This window comes from Chlorocebus sabaeus, chromosome 7 (assembly GCF_047675955.1).
Source record: "Chlorocebus sabaeus isolate Y175 chromosome 7, mChlSab1.0.hap1, whole genome shotgun sequence".
Lineage (NCBI taxonomy): Eukaryota > Metazoa > Chordata > Mammalia > Primates > Cercopithecidae > Chlorocebus > Chlorocebus sabaeus.
This window is the reverse complement of record NC_132910.1, coordinates 30,074,100-30,096,078: the sequence shown is the minus strand read 5'-3', so window position 1 is coordinate 30,096,078 and position 21,979 is coordinate 30,074,100. Positions and strand designations below refer to the sequence as shown.

The 21,979-nt window shown below is 38.5% G+C and overlaps 1 protein-coding gene across 3 annotated transcripts in view; it reads right to left on the bottom strand.

Annotated features, from left to right (window-relative positions):
• Positions 1–21,530, bottom strand: part of BMP2K (BMP2 inducible kinase) — a 140,416-nt gene extending 118,886 nt beyond the window's left edge. For 2 of the 3 annotated variants that reach the window (XM_007998999.3, XM_007999000.3), the window contains exon 1: positions 20,808–21,530. In XM_007998999.3, the coding sequence (XP_007997190.3) occupies positions 20,808–20,979 (172 nt within the window). In that variant the 5' untranslated portion in view covers positions 20,980–21,530. Of the gene's footprint in view, positions 1–3,200; positions 3,310–20,807 lie in introns of all 3 variants that reach the window. The other variant, XM_037989119.2, reaches the window with a different exon arrangement.
• Between the last annotated feature and the right edge of the window lie 449 nt (positions 21,531–21,979).

Genomic DNA, 21,979 nt, shown 5'->3' with positions numbered 1-21,979 from the left:
GTTTCTAATAAAATGTCAATATAAAATAATTTGATAATGTTATTATGGATATTCCCATGTGTGTCAGCATGGTCTAGAAAGACATTTAAAATTTCAGACAAAGTAAGTGCCATAAAAAGAACAAGGTTTGTCTTAAAAACACTGATACCCAGATTTTAATTCTCTCAGCTTGTATTGTCTCATTCAGCACTTAGCCTCAATGTGAAATTGCCCACAAAAGCAACTGGAGTAACTATCAACTTCTCAACAGCAAAAGGAAGAAGGCAGTGATCTTGTAAATCTTTAACATTTAGGTTTATATTAAAATATATTTCAATTAAAAGAACAGTAGTTATGTGTACTTTTGGGTTAATGATGATTACAGTCAAATTCTCAAGTCAGATTTCCAAGTATCCATTGGAGTTTCCCTAAAGAATATTACCCATCCTAAAGTGACATGCTGGAAGACTACTATAACAGTCATTCCTTTGAGAACACATGATCATAGTTTTTCTAAGAACAAACTGTTTTCAGAGTAAAATAATTTGTTTTTATGCTACAGAAAGGAAGCTAAGAAAAGAAAACTGGTTATGTTCTCCCTGGATGAGACTCTACACATGTATTTCTAAAACTATTCCTAATCGCGATGTCCCCTTCAACCCACCTTTGAAACCCTTAGGTCAGGTTCCTCACAGGCATCCAGCAGCTATCTCCATCTCCTGTTTCTTTCAACCAAAATCTTATACAATTTCTTGCAACTCTCACCTTTATGACTTGAATATGGCTTTCTCTATGCACCTGGCTTACTGGCACTTGAGCAAACTAGTTCATTAAAAACATACCAAACTCCAAGGCCTTCCTAGGCAGGAGCTGTCTTTTTGATTCTTAGGCCTAAGTGATAAGCTTATTATAATACATTCCCGCCAAATGCAGTGGCTCATGCCTGTAATACCAACAGTTTGGGAGGCCAAGAGAGGATTGCTTGAAGCCAGGAGTTGAGGCCTGTCTGGCCAACGACATGAGACCCCCCCCCCCCCATCTCTACAAAAAATTTTAAAATTAGCCAGGCGTGGTGGCACACACCTGTGGTTCCAAATGAGGAGGAAGTATCCCTCAACTGAGCCCAGGAGTTTCGGGCTGCGTTGAGCTATGATCATGCCAATGCTCTCCAGCCTAGGCAACACAGTGAGACGCTATCTCTAAAATAAAAAGGAATACATTCTTAATCAGAGACAAATTATCTTCAAGATAATCAACATAAAAGTTTCTCACATTGCTGAAAGGTCAACCCATTTACAAAAAAATATAAAACATATGAGACAAGTTTATAAAGCTGCAAGACCTAAATGAAGAATAACTTTACTGAGAGAAACTTTTAAAACTTAATAAAAATGATAAGACACACTATATTTCTGGAAAGCACTACTTAATACTTTCAATATGCCAATCCCTCCAAATTAATATGGAGTTCTCATATAATGCCAACCTAAATCCCAATACTACCAAATTACCTAGGGTATTTATTAAACCTGAAGGTTTCTGGACCTTTCCCTAAACCTGGAATTGAATCTCTGGGATTCAAGTCAAGGAATCTGTTCAATAAAGCACCCTAGATGAAATTTAAGAAACTCTGCATTACGCCTGTTAGCTACTAATAATCCATCTGAAGGCCATTAACAAAGCAGATATTCATAATGGACTGATGTGATCACTTTTGGGGGTTAAGTTTTTTCCTTCCTTTTAGGAGACTGGCTAAGGAAGAATGCAACCTGTGGAAACAACAGAAGTGGCATCACCTGAGAGTTTGCTGATACTGCAGAAACTCCGGCCCTACCCAGATGTACTAAATGTAAGCAGTTTAATAAATCCCAGGTGATTCATATACTTATTAGAGTTTAAGAAGCACTGCATTAAGGACTAAGACTCCCCAAAAAACACAATGTTTTAAAAAATTCATATATTTGAAACAGGCCAGAGGCATTTATAGCACTCTTGAATTTCCCTGCTATATCACTAGTCTCTAGGGCCCCTCATCACAACTCTCATGCATAAAGCTGAAATGAAGGCTAAAATGAAGCCACTACCTTTTGACTTTCCTTTATTGCCAGTCACAATATCCTTTCCCCTACTTTATATCCACTTTATTTCCCACAGTAGAACAGTCACATTTTAGAAGTAATACCTTTGTTTTTTAGCAGAACTGAAAAAGATTACACATTTAGTTCTCTACTAATATTACTCTTTCTCCCTTTTTACGTATCAAAACTCCTCCATTCATAAATACAAAGCCTGGATATAGATCACAATCATCCGTTTCACAACTTCCTTCTCACCAGAATATCAGGACCCCCAAAAGCATTAAATTTTAGTGAACTCTTATATATTGCTGTCCAAATTCAGCATTATGCCAACCTCTCCTTGGGACTCCTTTAAGTGGCCTTATAACTATTAAGTACAAAAATACCTCACCTCTTCCACCAGATTTCCTAAACAGCATCTGCAACTCTTTAACCCATCACCTGTTTTCTCAGATCGCCTTCAATGTTCCCTTCACCCAGTGACCATACTCAGTCACCTCACCTAAACTGCAATTATCTCACAACAGTTAGATAATTAGAGAGCTCTTCCCACGTTCATTTTGTCAACAAATTTTATTAAGTGTCTGTGAAAGTCTCTGGAACACGTTTTAAATAGGACACCGTATGTGTGAGTCTGTAGTCTATTGAGAGAGAAAGACAAAAAAGTTATTATGGCACACTGCGATAAATGTGAGCAAATATAACTGAAGGACAAACGGTTACAATGAAATAATGATGCTTGGAGATACAGAATTCAGCATTCTCTCTTCACTTCAACAAGCCCTGAAATCTCATTGTTTTACGAAGTCTTTTTTGATGAAAACTGATTACATAAGCCAAGAATCTATTGCATACACAGCATCACCGACCTATTTAACTAAACAGGCAAACACTTAATTCACATATCCTCCAATTCAGTGGCTTATTTATATAATCCCTCTTATGATTAAAGATAAATAGTAAACAAACATCCCATAACTTTATGGCAGCTGGCATGATGGCTCACACCTGTAATCCCAGCACTTTGGGAGGCCGAGGTGGGAGAATCAACTGAGTCCAGTGGTTCAAGACCAACCTGGAAAACACAGTGAGACCTCGTCTCTATAAAAATTTTGAAAATTAGCCAGGCGCAGTGGCACGCACCTGTAGTCCCAGCTACTCAGGAAGTGGAGGTGGGAGGATCGCTTGAGCCCGGGAGATGAAAGCTGCAGTGAGCCATGATCATACTACTGCCATGACAGAGCAAGGACATCTCAAAAGTAAAGGAAAAAAATATATAATTACTACTTTAACATATGCTTAATCTTTTCAAACACTATTAATGCTCAAGTTTAAAAAAATATCTCAGTCGATCAGGTTCCCAGCATGAAGTGTATGAGTCTCCAATTTACTAGTAGATTGTGTTCTGACAGTTTCTAAGTCTACTTTCGGTATTCAGAGTATTTTCCCACAGAAACAGTCTTGTATGTGATTCTTAGGTTCTCAGATCTGTTTACAGTTTAATACTAACAGTACTGTAATACCTAATGACAGTCTATTGAAACTTTTCTGTGGAAACATTCATTCAAGGTTCCAACTTGAGAGGCCAAGAATGCATCTCATTGCACCCCAGCAACACAGATTTCACTCAGCCTACCAAACTCAGAAAGGGATTCCCCCCAGATCCAAGATAAAACCAGTACCCAAAAGTAACTACAAGCAGAGGTCAGAGGATGAGTCTATGAATTTTACAGCAGTTTCTCACTTTTCTTTGGTCACCTGGCCTTTTGGGAATATGATGAAAACCATAAGCCCTCTCCCAAGAAAACTGCACATGGATATCTATGAACCCCAGGCTTATATAACCCCAACTGCAAAGTGCACACTATACACTGTAAACTGTACACTATAGATCAGCACTGTCTAATATGTCCAATATAATATGAGCCACATACAAAATTTTAAACGTTGTAGTAGCTACATTAACAAAGTTAAAAAAACTGTAAAATTAATTTTAATAATACATTTTTGATCCAATATACCCAAAATATTATCATTTCAACAAGTAATCAATAGTATAAAAATATTAATAAGGTCTTCTATATTCTTTTCTCATATCAAGGCTTTTATATCCAAGTGCATTTTATATGTACTGCATATCTCAAATCAGTGTAGCAATACAAATTTTAAGTACTCTATAGCCACATGAGGCTACTAGCTACTTATCAGACAGTTTTATTACACTATACATTGTAGATCCAGAAAATCTCAAAGTCTTTTGGTCTCAGGATCCCTTTACATTCCTAAAAATTATCAAAAACCAGAGTGCTTCTGCTTACATGGGTTATATAAATCCATATTACATTAGAAATTAAATCTGAAAATTTTTAAACCTTTATTAATTCATTTAAAATAATAAACTCAGAGCATAACATTTTAACAAAAAATAGCTATCTTTTCAAAAGAGAGACTACAGTGGCACTGTTTAACATGCTTGCAAAACTAACATTTGGCTTAATAAAAGACTGTTAGATTCTCACACCTACTTTGACAGTAAATCTATGATATGTTGTTTTGGCTGAATGAAGTACATAAAGATAATTCAGTCTCACACAGGTAAGTAGAGGAAAAGGTGAAGACTATTTTATAGTCTTTTCAGATAACTATGAATAGTCTATTCTTCTTTGCTATTGTAGCAAAACATTATAATTAGTACTTCTCAAAGGTTAGTTGTAATATGGAATCTAAAACCACATCACTGAATTTTTGGCAATTACAATTAAAATCCAGTGGCCAATCTTGTACTTTGTATTTGTAACATCATGCATTTGGAAAATATAAGTTATACAGATATTCCATTACAGAATTGTTTTAAAAATCACATTTGTTAATATTTATCACCTATCTCCTCAGAAAGGCTTTTAAAGTAATAGGGAACTGTCAAGCTCACAATGGCTGGCACAAGTTTTCTAAAATTCTAATTTTCTTTGAAAGTTCAAATTCCTACATTAATAAGACATGTAATTTGTTTTCCTTGAAGTGACAGGCTCATTTCATCTTTTGAGAAAATGTGTGCCAAATATCCAAGTCTAAATGAATAATCATAGTTTGTCACTGTTTCCAGTAAAGATGATACTCTATGAAAAAGGCAGCTACTTCAGCACACAACTCCATCACCCGAGTGCTCTTCCTCAATTACACCATACTGCTTCCTTATGCAGCAAAAGTGCTTTGTGTGTATTTCCCATTTTTTCACATAAGATATTAAAAAGGCATATACTTAAAAATGGCCAGTAAGCACATGAAAAGATGCTCAAAATCACTAATCATTAAGAAAGTGTCCATCTTTTATGTTCTTCTATAACAATATTGTGATTTTCTTCACAGAGGTTCGCACATTTCTCATGAGATACATAACACTTCCTTAGGATGGCTATTATTAAAAAAAAAAATTGCAAGTGTTGGTGAGGCAAGGATGTAGATAAATTGGAGCCCATGTGCAACGCTGTTGGGAATGTAAAATGGTACAGGAACTGTGAACAACAGTAGGGCAGTTCCTCAAAAACATTAAACATAGAATTACCATATGATCCAATAATTCCACTTCTGGATATACACCAAAAAGAAATGAAAGCAGGAACTGAAACGTATACATATTTGTACACCCATATCTACAGCAGCATTATTCACAACAACCAAAAGGTAGAAACAACCCAAATGCCCACAGACAAAATGTGATATGTATGTACAACTGAATATTATTCAGTCTTAAAAAGGAATGAAATTCTGATGTAACTACAACACAGATGATACCTTAAAGACATTTTTAAGTAAAATAAGCCAGACACAAAATGCTAAATAATGTTATGATTCCACTTCTATAAGATACCTAGAATAGTCAAATTCATAGAAATAGAAAGTAAATCATGGTTATCAGGGTCTAAAGGAAGAGGGGAAGCGGAAAGTTGGTGTTTGATGGGTATGAAGTTTGTTTAAAATGAAAATTTTCTGGAAATAGTGATGATGAATGCACAACAATTTGAATGTACTTGATGCCACTGAACTGTACACTTAAAAATGGTTATTACGGTGAATCTTATGTATATTTTTAAAAAAAAAGAAAAGGTACTCAAGGGCCAAGAGTAATAAAATGCTTTTCACTACCCTTGACTAGTGTTAAGGTGCTTGCAGTGTGAATGCCAATACAGTGTAAATGGTAATTATGTCTTAGCATTATTATGAAAATATTTTTTACCTGATAGACCCCCCCCATCAAAGGGTCTCGAGGATCCTTTCCCTTGGGGTCCACACACTGCACTTTGAGAACCATTACCAAAATCTATTTTTTCAGAAAGGTCAATTAATGAAGGAAGGAAAGAGTAGGAAAGACCACAAAAGTTTTATTTTTTTTTTGTTTTGTCTTTTGAAATTAAACAGGCTTACAAGCTGAACAGGATATAAACTGTTCAGGGTATAAACTGGTATACCTTAACAGGTATAAAAAATATTAAGGAACAAGTAACAATAAGAGAAAAATCAGATAACTGATGGAAAAAAATGGAAGAGAAAAGATGACCAGGGGCTCAGCCTCCAGCTAAAGTTGGAAGGAGAGACAAATACTAGAGCCAGAAGGGAGGGGGAATGGGCTACATTTTTAAAAATTTTTTATTATTATTATTATTATTATTATTGTTATTTAGACACAAGGTCTCACTGTCACCCAAGACGGAGTGCAGTGGCACAATCGCATCTCACTGCGGTCTCGAACTCCACTTCGGCCTCCTGAGGTGTAGGCCACCACGCCAGGCTCTACATTTTGACTTACGAAAAAGCTCATTTTACTCAGAAAAACATACAGACACTAGATGAATGCTGCCTGATAATGATGGTAATACTTCCATAGTTTGAAATATATTAGAAATATTATCTTTTTTTATTTTTTGTACTGAGTTTATTTAGGAAGATATAACATATTGACAATATTGAGTCTTCTTAGCTGGTAACATGAAATAGCTCTCCATTTAGACAAGTTTTATGTTCTTCTAAACAATACTATAATTTTTTTCACAGAGGTTCTGCACACTTCTCATGAGTTTAGCTCTTAGATGATATATATAGTTTTGCTATTACGAATGTAATTTATTTTCTAATTCATTATTACTGGGATGTAAGAAACTATTAAGCTTTATTTATTTTGTAATTACTACTCTACAAATATTTCTTATAAATCCTAGTTGCTTTTCAATATTCTTTTGAGTTTTATACCTAAACAATAATGCCATTTCCAAATTAGTTTAGAAACATTATCCTTTAATGTTTTAAAATCATAAATCAAGCACCATTCTATTTTAACTTTTTACTTGCCTGCGTATAAAAACATGCCAAATGTATCATAAAAGTAATGCCGTGTCATTTTTAAGGAAACTGTTTTATAATATCATAGGAATTTATATCACTGTAAAGATTCAGATGTTTTATATTCCAAGTTTAAGTCTAAAGCATTTTTGCTGTCATCTAATAAACAAAAACTTAAAAGAACCTTGTTTTCTTTTTACTTTGAACACTACACAAATTTACTAGGTAAAATGCAAATAAGGATCTGATATTACAGCACTTCAGATTCCACGCGCCATAACCTTGAACTAGGAACAGAAGAAAAGTGGAGGATACGAACTTAGCTATATCTCTTCCTCTTTTACCCTCCTCTTTACAGGAGGTCCTCCGTGTTGCTATGCTAAATTCAACTGAAGAAGCTGAAGTATTGCACCTTTAAGCTACATACTTTACAGTTCACAAATATATTATTTCATTTATGACTTGTCCTCTCTAGACTGAGAGAACAGACTACCCTGGGAGAAGTTGGAATTTAAACTTTTAAAATTAATCGTGACATCTTAGCTCAAATAACTGCAGAACATGGTTTGATTGCCTTAGGAAAATACAAAGCAGAAAAGTTTTAACTTAGAAACTCAAGCAAAAATGTTTGAGAATACTTCTTCCACCTCATCTCCTCATGCACCTGGGAATACTGCAGCTGCCTTCAGACTATTAAAAGTCCCCAGGTCCCTTAAGCCAGTTCCAAGTACCCACCCCAATCAAAGGACGATGCCCATAAATACAGGAACTATACCTATAGCTACAAGCCAATGCCTATACAGCATAGGAGCTAATTAAAGAGGTCATAAGTAAAAGTACTTAGGCATAAGGAAAAAAACGGAAAAAAAAGAAAGAAAGAGGCCATAACTACTAGAAAGAGTGCTGGTCACGAGAATTAGGTTCTACTCTCCACAATCAACACTAATAATGTGACTTTGGGTTCATTCATTACTCCGTTTTCTCATGGTTAAATGAGGGAACTAAATTTGGACATCACTACAATTTTGGGAAATTTAATGAAGCACTAGTATTTTCAAAGAAAGACTATGAGTCCAACAATACCAATTGCGGTTAATATAATACTTAGGATTATTTTCCGAAAGAGGCTCTGAGAAGGTCCTATTTTTAATTCAGGTTCTTACACATTGTTCCCTATTATTTTGTCTTCCAAAGCAAAAGAAAAAAAGAAAACGAAAATCATAGAATTGACCTTATACTATCCATAATGGACCACCACAACTTTTTGAAATACCTTTAGTGTATTTTTAAAAAAATAAAAAAAAACAGCCACTATTCTAAGATGATAACAAATCTGAACTTTGAATCTATATATAAGGGTTTCTCAAGCTAGAAATTTATGGGCATTTGTTACATCCAACCTTGAACACTATGGATTCATATAGCCCTTACAAATGCACTTCCAACATTCCCTATGGATAGGCAAAAAATACCATACACAAACACATATTTTAAAAAATAAAACTCATGGGTTTGCAATATTTCTGAAGTTCCCACTGCACTGAGGTGAAAAACTATAAAATCCTTAACAGCTACCTTCACTTGTTTAAAAATAAAAACAAGTACTAATTTGGGTTAACATCCTTAGAATTTCTCCTTTGGGTTGTATAAACAACATTTTGCTAAAAGATGAAAATTTACCAAAGATTTAGCAATCCAGTTAACTATTCACTAGGATTTAAACTGAGCTGTCTAGATGAGTTAACTATAATACTGTGCTAATGAAACTAAGGATCTATTCCAATTTCAATTTAGGCCTACTAGGTAGACAAAAAAAAAAAAAAAAAAAAAATCCTTAGATCCACATTACTGCACGTAACAGTTAACTATCTTACATACTCCTGTTAGTGATCATAGAAGACACCATTAAAAGCCTATGCACAGCTGAGCATATATACACCCAACCTCTGAAGAAATAATTCAGAATACATGTCCTACTGATCATGAGTCGGCAGCAACTTTTTTTTCTATATCTGTGTAAAAACATAGGCCATTAACATTCAATGGAAAAGAGTCTGTGATGCAGGCAAGAGAATGAAAAAGTGGGTAATTGCCAGTGATGCATAATCCCACTCCCTAGAAAAATAGTCCTGACAAGATTCAGAAAAAAAAAAAAAATTACTTATTAGTAGTATCTTTATGATTCAGAAAGAATAGTAAAACCTAACCACATCACTGACAAACTCATTCAAAAGAGAATACTTATGTAAAAAGTTCCAGGCAGCTCTAACAATGGTCCAACCAGCACAAAGTAAAATAAGTAAATATAACATTTAGGCAAGGGGAAGTAGTGTACTGGAACCCTCTCTTCCAGAAAATGAAAGAATAGTCAAGGGTGGTTTGCTACCTTCTGACCTTTAGGCCAGGCTTACAAATTTCCTAATCTAAAAGCAAACTCAATGTCTTTCTACCTAGAAAATAAGTACCTTCAATATCATACAGTCCAGTTAGAGGAATCCCCAAAGTTAATGCTCACTTGTTTCCCTCCCCAGGAGCCTTAAGGAGATGAGATCCCCTTCTTTTTCCTAATCCCCTCATCCTCTTAGACACCATTCATCCCATTAAGCCTTGGCACTATCTGCCACTCAAGATAAAGCCATACACAGATGACCATCCCCAAAACTGTTTCTTCTTAAGATCAGTTACCCAAAGCACACACTTTAGATCTACCCAGCTCCCATTCTGTCTAACGGTAGTGGCTCAAGGGAACTCAGGCTAGACCATTTTGAGTCACATCTAATACAAGCAATGCAGTACCCACAAAACAAAGATGTACTATACATATCACCGTAACAGAAATACAACAGGCTAGGAGTCCAAAAATAAATCTGGTAGTATTTTTTCATCCATCTATTTAAGGTTAGAACTACATTATTACCAAATATCTCTATCTCCTTACTTTAAAATGGACAGAACTTCAAAAACAGGGTCAGCCTTCTCCTAAATATCAACTGAACAGTTTGACATGTCAAGTATGGCTGCTATCCAATTGTTTCATAGTAATTTGCAGCAAGCCCTCTGATTACTTTTCAAAACTGAAACTCAGCCTCTTACAGAGGTACTGAATACTATCACGAATACAGCACTGCAAGACGTAAAAGATGAATACAAGGCCAAGCATGGTGCCTCACACCTGTAATCCCAGCACTTTGGGAGGCCAAAGCAAGAGGACCACTTTAGGCCAGGAGTTCAAAACCAGCCTGGATAACAAAACAAGATCCCATCTCTACCAAATATTTTTAAAATAATGAGGGGGGAAAAAAGAATAAATACAAGATAAGCTTTAAAAGAATTAAATTTTAAAGTAGAAAAAACTACACATTTTATTAGAATTGAACAAAGCTATTTAAGATAAGTGCTATATGAGTAAGAGTTGCTATGCAGAGCAAGGGAAGGCATAATTACATTTATTTTGTGGTAGATAGGGTTTCAGGAAAAAATAAAGATTGCAAAAAAGTAACTATTTTAAATATATCCTACAAGACCCAATTTTTAACAGAATGGTAGAGGCCAGTATTTGCATTCTGGGCAAACATAACAACATAAGCTAAAAAACAGAAATGGGAAAGTGTGGCAAGGTGGCACATGCCTATTGTCCCAACTACCTGGGAGGCTGAGGCAACAGGACTGCTTGAGGCCAGTAGCTCAAGGCTGCAGTGAGCTATGATCACACCACTGCACTCCAGCCTAGCCAACAGAGTGAGACCTTGTCTCAAAACACACACACATACATACACACACACACACACAGAGGCACAAATTGGATGGCTTATAAGAAATAGAATGTCTTACTGTTATGGAGACTGGAAATCCAAGACCAAGGTGCTGGCAAATTCAGTGTCTGGTAAGGGCTTGTTTCCTCATAGATGGCCATCTTCTAACTCTAACCTCATATAGTGGAAGGGATAAGGGATCTCTCTGGGACCTCTTTTATAAGGGCATTAATTCCATTCATAAGGGCTCTCATGACCTAATCACTTCCCAAGGGCCCCATCACTAAATATCATCACCTGAGGGATTGGGATTTCAATATATGAATTGGGGGAGGAGTCACAAACATTCAGACGATAGCAGAAAGCTGGAGAGAAGTGCAGAAAATATCAAGCATAAGAGTGTAATATACATAGGGAGTAAGAGTGAGAGATTAAGGCTAGAGAGGTGGGTTGGAGGTTACACTGCAGAGGGTCCTGAATCCTAGAGTAACGAGTTTGTACTTTACTTGGTTAGGCAAATAAGAGAGTGACATGAGCATAAGTCCATTTTAGGAAGAATAAGTTGGAAGGAATACAAGAACTGGTTTGGCAAGGAAAGAGTCTGAAAGAACAGTCCAAATGCTAATATAATTCTCTAAATGAGATGTATTAAGGACCCAAATTAGGGCTGACAGCATTGGAAACAAAAATTACCCAATTTCCCACACATATCATGGGTAAACTTTCTACCTGTAAACTTAATCGGAGAAAGTACTGTCACACCTCCTCCTCATATATTCTTTTTGAATAAAAAGGTTTTGTTTCTAATACTCTCTAAAATACATATATTGTGCATGAGTCTCTTAGAAAACACAATCAAGATAGTAAAATAAGCAATTAAGGTGGTATGCCCACTGAAACTAAATAGTATTCTGAAATGTCACACAATTTAATTTGAGTTTCTACCCAGATCTCAAGGAGTAGCATGTAAGGCAACTTCTTAGAAAAGACCTTTTTCCAATGATTAAAAAATAATTTTAGGCCGGGCACAGTGACTCATACCTGTAATCCCAGCACTTTGGGAAGCCAAGGTAGGCAGATCACCTGAGGTCAGAAGTTAGAGACCAGCCTGGACAACATGGTGAAACCCCATCTCTACTAAAAATACAAAAATTAGCCAGGTGTGGTGGCAAGAACCTGTAATCCCAGCTACTTGGGAGGCTGAGGCAGGAGAATCGCTTGAACCCAGGAGGCAGAGGTTGCAGTGAACCAAGATTGAACCACTGCACTCCAGCCTGGGCAACAGAGCAAGACTCCATCTTGAAAAAAATAAAATAAAAATAATTTTATACTTTAGGATTAAAAAATAAATTGCCATTCCATTGTAAAGTCTGTCAAAGAACTCAAATTGTATAATGACCAAACACAATCCTTTCATTACGGTCTCAATCCTGAAATTGTTCATTGCTATTCCTCCCTATCCCATGCTCCTCACTTATTGAAAACAGCAGTAAAAATCAGTTATATAGACAGAATCCAAGAATACTAAAATGGAAAAGGATGTTTACAAACTCATTTTATCCACTTCATTTTTTTCTTGAGGAAACTGAAGTCAAAACATCACAATGCAAGTTAGAGGCAGAACAGGGATTACCACCTGGTATTTTTCCCCCTGAAAGATGCGTCCAAGAAGGCACTATTTCAAAGATAATTAAAAATGTTAAAATGGGCAAACTAGTAGCAACAATCATTCTATATTTTTAAATAATACTTACTGCAAAACGCCTCTAATGTTACTGCAATTCTACAAGACTAGGATAAACTAAAAACAAAGTCTCTCTGTAGAAAAGGCCTTACAACCACTTTCCTGCAGAGAGAGACTTTTGAAACAGTTAGCAGACATGTGCTGACTGACCTCATTTGTAAAGCTGATACACATAGACAAAGAATCTCCAAATTAACTAAGTGCCTGACTATTTAAAACAGCTCAGTCATTAACTACTCAACTTCCCAACTTAGTCTCCTAAAAATAGCAAGCTGTGGGTAGATGAATGGTTCACCAGATGCATGCAAGATAAAACTAAGGAATAAACAGTCCCAATTCCTTGGAGATGAAATATTATACCCGACCACTAGAAAAGTGTGGCAGCTTTGAAATGGTAGTTCAGGACTCTTAATTTTGGAACCCCAAGTCAAGGCTTTAATCATTTTGATAGCTACCAAATGAGCTCTAATAGATGTATATGAAACTATTTCAAGTTTTGACAAAAAAATAGGATGGAAATGGTGAAAGAAAATCAAGATAATATACAAGATCAGAAAGAACACTATAGAAAACTCAGGATCAACATAAGGACATCCATCTCACTTTCTAGTATGTTCTCTAACATTAACATCATCAAGGACCTTTCCAAGTTTCCCTCCTGCGCACCCCATGATCAAACATACTAACAAATATTAATTCATTTTCATTATTTTTAAAATATCAAAGACATAGCCTTTTCAATCTGCCCAGCATGAGAATGTCAGTATTAACCACAATAGTTGACTACAGCCTAAAAGCAAACATATTTGGCATGTTTGTACAATTTAGCACTTTTATTTTATATATATATATATATATATATTTTTTTTTTTTTGAGACAGCGTCTTGCTCTGTCACCCAGGCTGGAGTACAATGGCTCTATCTCACCACACTGCAACCTCTGCCACCCAGGCTCAAGGGATTCTCCTGCCTCAGCCTCCTGAGTAGCTGTTATTACAGGCACGTGCCACTATGCCTAATATTTGTACTTTTAGTAGAGACAGGGTTTCACTCTGTTGGCCAGGCTGGTCTTGAACTCCTGGCCTCAAGTGATCTACCTGTCTCGGCCTCCCAAAGTGCTGGGATTACATGCGTGAGCCACCATGCCCATTTTGTACAATTTAGCTCCTTTACTGGAGATAAATGCACTATAAATTTGCACTATTTTTTTTGGAACACTGAAAATTTAGAATTGTTTTAGTGTCAGTAGCTTGTCCTTGAATAAAACTGCTACCTCTAGAGGAAATACATCAATGGACAATCAAAATTACATCCTAGGAGCTATCACTACAATAATAACATACCCCAAAAGAGAACCATTTGTTAATAATATTGTATATAGTGCCCTTTGTTGCAAATAATTTCCATTTTATTGTGAAATCATATGCTACTATATAAGTCAAAATTTTATACAGCTGACTGAAACTTGAAAATTCAATATGGCTGAGGGACACATAATTATCTAACAAACTATTCAGATATTTTGCAAACATAAATGTGATACTTGGGATAAATGTGACACCAAATATATAATCAAGTCACTACAATTTCCAAATCAGATTTCACTGAAAGCTTGTAACTAAATCTGAACTTAAAAGTTCACTCATATTTATGAAAAGATTTATCAATGCACTGTTAGGTACTGTCACACATTATCTTCTCTAATCTTCATAATAGATATTAACTCCTTGTTTCAGAAGAGGAAACAATGTTTTCTAAGAGCTTAATTAAACAACAACAAAAAAAGGTGCTGAGTAAGTACCACTGGACAACTGAAGGCACAGGTGAATAGACCTTGTTTCTACCCTCAAAAAGCTCAGCACCCAAAAAAAGCTGCCAAAATCAACCACAAAATGTAAAACAATTTCACAACTGCATGTAACATATTTTTTAAAAACTCAGTCACCTTTGTAGGATAAATAAAAATATAACGTCAATAAAGCAAGATAACTACAAGGGGGCATCTGGGTTATTTTTTTTTCCTTTCCTGTTTCAAGTTGCTAAGTGAAACTACACTGCCTTAACTGCTATTTGTCTTCACCAAACTAGAAAGTTCAGAGCCCTCTGGCCTAAGTACAAAACCTCTGATGGTCCAGTAAAGAGCCCTCCATGGGTGCTCTTCAATTTGCAAATTAGGCCTTAAATTCTACTGAAGACCATCATCTGATTAAAAAGAAAAAAGAAAAAGAAAAGTCAAACATCATTTCCTTTGAGAAGTAGCTGAATGTTTACAGTATGGCCAACTTGTGTGATACAATATCAATTAAAACAGTCTGTCTAGCCTTAAGAATTTTACTATCTGGTAGTGGAGGTGACAGAGGAACAGTAGTTAACAACCTTAGTGTTTCTGGGTGCTTACATAATTCCATCTCAAGACAGGTTAAATGTGACAAGAGGGGAAAAAGCAAATAGTTACAAGCGTCTACAGAAAGGAGGAAGTGATCATAACCAGTACTTAGGAAACAGGGATTACAAAGGCGAAGGCAGAGTGCTAGGCAAGTACAAGATTGTGGAGCACATTGAGCCAGGTGCAAAGAGTATTCACCCAGCAAATAATTACAGGTAAGCTTTTAAAGATAAGAAGTGAGCATGAATAACTGTGAATGCCAGGTCAAAAAATGTGATCAAGTAAGATGACTTTGCAGCAACACAACTGTTCACTCCCACCCCTTCTTGAAATACTCTCAAGTTTCCAGGTACCAGAGTGTCCTGGTATTCCTCATACCTCTCTAGCACCTTCTTCTTAGTCTTCTTCACCCGCTCTAAATCAGTGGTACTCAACAAATGGTTCCTGAACCAGCAGCATCTGTATCACTGAAAGAGTGGGCCTCACTCAGACATAATCAAAAGTTGGGAATCGGCCTCAGCACTTTGTGTTTTACCAAATCCTCTGAATGTTTACAATGAACACTAATGTCTGAGACGGATACACTAGAGGAGTCCTTCAATGAGCACCTTCTCATTCCTACACTCTCCCTACATCCATCCTCTCCCAGGGCTTTAAATAACAGCCAGGGGCTCACTAATCAATCAGAAGTACCATCTCTAAGCCCAGACACCTTTGCTGAGTTCCAGACCACATACCCAACTTCCCATTTGATATTTCCTCTCAGATATCTCATCCAAACACGTCTCTAAACATGTCTGGAACTACAGGCTGTCCTCCAAACACCTCAAAAAAATAAAATAAAAAATCTGTTCCTTCCTTATGTTCACAAATGGTTCCTGCACCTGAGAGATACATAAGCAAGTCATTCCTAACACTTCCTATGACCACCACAAGGTCTTCCCATTTAAGCATTATCATCTTCATCTCCACTGTCACCATTCTAACCTTATAATTTGTATACTTCTCTACACAGCAATCAGCATGATCTTGTAAAAATACAAATCAGAGCATGTCACTGCCCCAATTCAAATCCTTCAACAGCTTCCCGTTGCATTTCAGATAAAACCTAAACTCCTCAGCATGGTATACTAAGCCCTGGACCCTGGTTACCTTGCCAACATCATCTTGGATCTCTCTTACATGTGATTTATTCACTGTAGTCCACAGCTCTGAGCATATTTCAGTTTCTGAAACTTCCTTCCCTCGCATAGAGACTTCAGTCTTCATGACATACTTCAAGTCACCCCGACCTCACACCTCTGTTTTTACCTAACTTTTTTCATCCTTCAGGTTTCTGCTGAAAGATCAAAAAGGCCTTCCTTGACCCCCCAAACTGAATTGTCTCATAAAACCCTGCACATTGTCTTCACAACACATATCAAAAATTTTAACTATAGTAACTTGGTGATTTTGGTTTGCTTGTTTAGCATTTATCTTCCACACTAATCTGTAAGTTTCATAGGCCAGAAGAATACCTCCACTATTGTCCTCTACTATGTTAAGTAGCACCTAGCAGTGCTTAGCACACAAAAGGCATTTAACGAAGTTGTGTAGTAGTTAACAGTTGTTGATATTTTTATTTGATCCTCCCCTTCTTTCTATCCTCTCTGTCTTCTCTTGGGAATGTTAACTTAGAAGTTACTGGGCAGCCACAGATTGTTTCTGCAAATGAGATATAACGCTTAAATCCATCATTTCCCTACTAATTTACAGTGCAAAATCAGATGTATAGTACAACCTTCCTGAAAAATTAACAATGAGAACTGGTTAATACTTTGCTTATCTAAGCGTTTAAGAGAAATACCGAGCTATTTTTAAAGAACCCTGTAGTAAATTCCTGGCCTCCAATTACTACCAAGCCAATAACCCCCAACACCCATCTCAGTAAATCTTACTCACATCACCATATTCACACTATCATTCCTATCCAGCCCCCATAACCTCGTGATTACATTATCTCAACAAGTTAGCTCTGCTCTCCTCGTCTCAACACCCCATTTTAGGTCCACTTTGTACCAAGGACATTTAGAGAAAACAGTGTCCTCAACTCAAAAACCAACTTATTATCAATCAGTACTAAATTCCTCAGACTAGCACCAAAGGCTTGTTATGCAAAGGTGATGCCTGTGGTCAACAAGCCAATACTAGGTTTTAGTAAAAACCTGGAAGGTTACATTGAATTAATTATATGAGCCTGACAATTTGTCACTGTTTGAAGCTAAAACCAACATATGGCTCTCCCTCATTTCTACAGACCAAAGTTGGGATCTGCTTAGCACAGACTCCTAAACAGTTTTTGAGAAAAAAACATGAACTGCCTCACTATGCTATCAGTCCTTTAAACCTTGAGGAGGAACTAAAAGGTGCAAGTTCTATTTTCAGACATTTATGTGCTTGACTACAAAGATATTATGATGTAAAGTATATATGTTTCAGAGAGAAAACTTAACAGTTTAGTTATAACATACAAGAGAATATGCTTTTTAAATTATAGACATAAAATGTGTATATACATATCTACCTATAACAATGGTTGCTCCTCATTAGTTGGGGATACTATATTGGCAAATTCATCTACTCACTAACATTTGTACCCCCAAAATCATTACTCATAGCACTTCCATTGTCATCTGCAGACATGTGCACAATTGTGAAAAATGTGAGTCTACTGACGTGCACATTCTTGCTTCAGCTTACATACTGTAAACAAGTGTCCTTTTCATGGTCTACTTAGTGCCACGTTTTTCTCATTTTTGTGCTTGCTATTGGTGATTTCACTGTTGAAAACAGTCCCCAAACATAGTGCTAAAGTGCTGTCTAGTGTTCAAGGAGCAAAGACTACAGAGAAAACACAAATGTTAGATAATCTTCATTGAGGCATGAGTTACAGAGCTGTTGGCCATGATTTCAATGTTAATAAATCAACCAAATATATTAAATAAGGTGCGTTTTAGGCTGCAACACACATAAAACAAGGTTGTATCTTAATCAGTTGACAAAAATGTTGTGACCAGAGGTTTTCAGGAATCTAATACTGTAGTAGGAGCAGTGCTTCAGTATTTGCTAATCCAGTTTTCACGGTGACCTTTTGGAACGTAACTAATTATATACAAATAACAAGAGAGATGGACTGATTTATTGAAAAGACACTGCAGAGGTCATTATAAGTAAGCTACCAATGTTTGCAGGAGCATGGCAAAAACACTTCAGGGCACGGCATCTACCAGGTCTTCCCAACTCTGTTTAAACAACTTTGGGCCAAAGCAAAAAATGCAAAACCTACCAAGTTTGTGCTTTGGTCTGTCTTAGCTTCCACCACTTTTCCTACTCAGTGGTATGCCTCTCCCCAAATCAAGTACTCTTAAATTTCAATGCATTTTCACAAGCACATGGCCCAATCTAATGATCAGGCAGTTCCATCAATTATTGATTAATCAAACTTAAATGCGAACTAGACTTGTGCTTAAACATCTTGTCTAAATTGTGGCACTATTTGGAAGGGAGAGGGGATATTAAGAATCTGAAATAAGAACAGACCGGCCAGGATCAAAAAGTAAACTGATTATACACAGACAATTCCAGTTGTGTGGGTGATGGAGACAGAAAAAACATACAAGGAAAGAAAAGCTAGGCCTTGGCCTCCCTTCCAGGAAATTAAAGCTGGGGTGTAGCATGGAGAAGTTTCATCTTCCAAAAGGATTTCTTCAACCCTTGCTTCCTCCTAGCATTTGATTATTGATTTTTCAAAAGAAATCACACATTTATGGCAAAAGTCAGTGGAACACTGTAACAGTGACATTAGCGCTTTAAATAAATTTTTATTCTTCGCTGTGGTTGAACGAACTCTCCTTTTGAAATTCATCTTTATTTTTTATTTTCCAAAATTATTTTTTATTGAAAATGGCTTGCTTAGGGTAGTGATAAGATATGCTTAGGGTAGTGAGTGATACCAGTTACAAATTCAAAACCTAGTTTGTGAAATGTCAACATTTTTTTTTCTATTAAATAAAACACCCTTTTGGGATCTGGTGGAATGAAGTGAGTGTAACACTACTCAAGCTACATTTCAATTAGTTATTAAAACTATTCAAAGACAGAATATGGCATTTGAGTTAATAGCCATGTGTTTTTAAAACCTACAACACAATCTAAACCAACAATTGAAATTCATGTGTAATAAAGAGCTAGAAAACTTCATAGAACAGTAAATCTTTAATAAATACCACTCACCACATATTCATTCTTCTGAAAAACTAAGGATCCTCCTTCTCCCACCTCTCCAAGTTTCGGCTAAGATCATTATTCTGAGCAATGGTTCACGAGAAACAATGTGTACAACTCAATAATTCACGATTTCTTTCTCTTTCAAATATTTTATACAAAAATATTCAGGTTTTTTCCCTTGTGCTAATTTACTGTTGTTTATAGCATTTCAAAAAATACAAGCAAAATCTCAGTCTACTGTTTTCAAACCACATCAACGTCTAACTCTCGGAGAACTTAATCCACTCTTCGATTTCTTTTATCTTAACCATAGAACTTAAAAGGGCCATTTATCAACAAAAAGTATTTCTTTTAAAGAGTTTATTTTGTAATGTCATTTTGCAATTAAAAACTCAAAAGCCAATGAAGCATGAAGCACACAGGGCAAGTATTTTCTACAAGGCAATTATGCCAGAAATACAAAACTAAATTCTAAGTTTTTCTTTTAAAATGGAGTAAACTTTTTTTGTAAGTAGACTTCTACCTGCCGTCATAACCTGTTCCAGGTCATGAAGGACCGACCACAAAACTTCGCAAACGAAAATTAACCTGCTTTCATATCACCTTTTAAACTACTATCAGAGAGACATACTAGGAAGGCATGAATAGCACCTTGTCCAACAGAGAAGATTCTAAATAACAAACACAAATGGGCTTCAAGTTTACCTGCTTCTCAGTGCAACCTACTAACTGAATTTAGAGCAAAGGATCACCTCCAACACGCACACATGCACACAAATACATTGTTTTTCAACATATGACTGAGCTGCAGCACACCCGAGCTTGACACCAGGGGCTGCAGGGTCCTATGCCCTGCAGCGCGGGTGGAGGCTCAGATGAAGAGGCCAACGCATGACACTCGTCTGAGCCACAGCTGGCAGAACAGAGCTTCAATCCTGCTCGATCTGACCCTCTAATGAGTCACTGGCCCAATCACAACACCAACCCACTTCCTAGCACGTCTTCTATCTATTTTCTCGCGTCAAAAAGCACAGAAAATGATTTAAACTAGGTATGAGAGAACTGTGCACCGGCCAGATCAGCCAGCGGCAAGAAAAGCCAGCTTAAGACAGAAAGCCCGAGTCACTCTTTTAAGAGCCCCCGCCGGCCCGGCAGCGGAGGAACAACGGGGTATAAAAGTCAGTTCGCAGGGCGATGACCCGGAGAAGCCGCCGCCACACCCCAACCCTCCCTCACCTGCCTGTCCGAGCCTCCCCGGACGCCCGTACCTTCGGCCAGCGACTCTTCCAGGGTGACCTGGTGGCGGCCGACCGCGAACACCCGGACCCCCACGGACGAGCCGCCGGAGCCGCAGCCGGCCCCGGCCCCGCCAGCCCCGCCACCCGCCGCTCCGCCGCCGCTGCCGCCCTCCGACTTGGGCATCCGAGAGAACTTCTTCATGGTCCCGCCGGCGTGCTGGAGGGCGCAGGGAGCGCGCAAGGGCGAGGGAGAGGGCAAGTCCCTGGCCCGGCGCGCAGCCGGGCGTCCGCAAGGGGTCGCCGCCCCTGGCCGGTCCGAGCGTCCGTGCGCGCTGCGGCCCGCCAAACCTCACATTCTGCGCTCCCCAAGCGCACAGCCCGGGCCCCGCCGCCCGCTCGGCGGCTCCGCTGCAGCTGCCCAGCTCCCGCAGAGGGCGGTGGGGAGGGCGGGGACGGGGCGGGGCGCGAGGGGGCGGGTCTGACTGCAGGGGCGACGCCGCCGCCTCCGCAAGTGCCCCAAGCGCCCCGCCGCCTCACTAAGCGCCTGGAGCGCAAGCCGGGGTAGAGGGAGAGAGCGAAGGAGGCGGGGCGGCCGGCACCTCCAGGGAGTGGGCTGGACGTCTCTGGCCGCAAACCCGCAGTACCGCAGCCCGTCGCGCTGCCGCCGCCCCAGCCGGACCCGAGCCGCCCGCCACTCGTGGCCGTTGGCGGGGGTGGGGGGCGCTGCTGCCTACCGCTCACTGAGGCCGGGCGCCTCGCGCAGGCGCGCTGCCCGCGCCGCCGGAAGTGACGGTTCCGGCTCTTGTCACGTGGAGGGGGACCAAGGGAGGTGATTGTGGGGGTTGGGGACTGGGGCAAAGTCGGGGGTCCCTGGTCCGGGGTTGCGCTGGGAGGGTACTAACCAGGCCCGACTTCGAGCAGGGAGGTGGCCCGGGGACTGGCTCCCGCGCTAGTCACGCACCCGGGTCCGTCAGGTCGGCTAGGAGTCGCTATGTCACTCCAGGGGCTTAAAAATGCCGCCAACAACTTTACCCATGTTAAGGAACTTCTCGCTTCATTTCTTAGCCAGTTTTCCAGGCCTTCTCCCTTGAGAATCTCCTTCCGCTCGCCCACCCTGAGCGTGGGACGTGGGAGCAGGACGGAACTGGAGTGGTTTCCAGTAACTGGACTTCTAAAGCCGACTCGGTGTCGTCGCGCTGTGT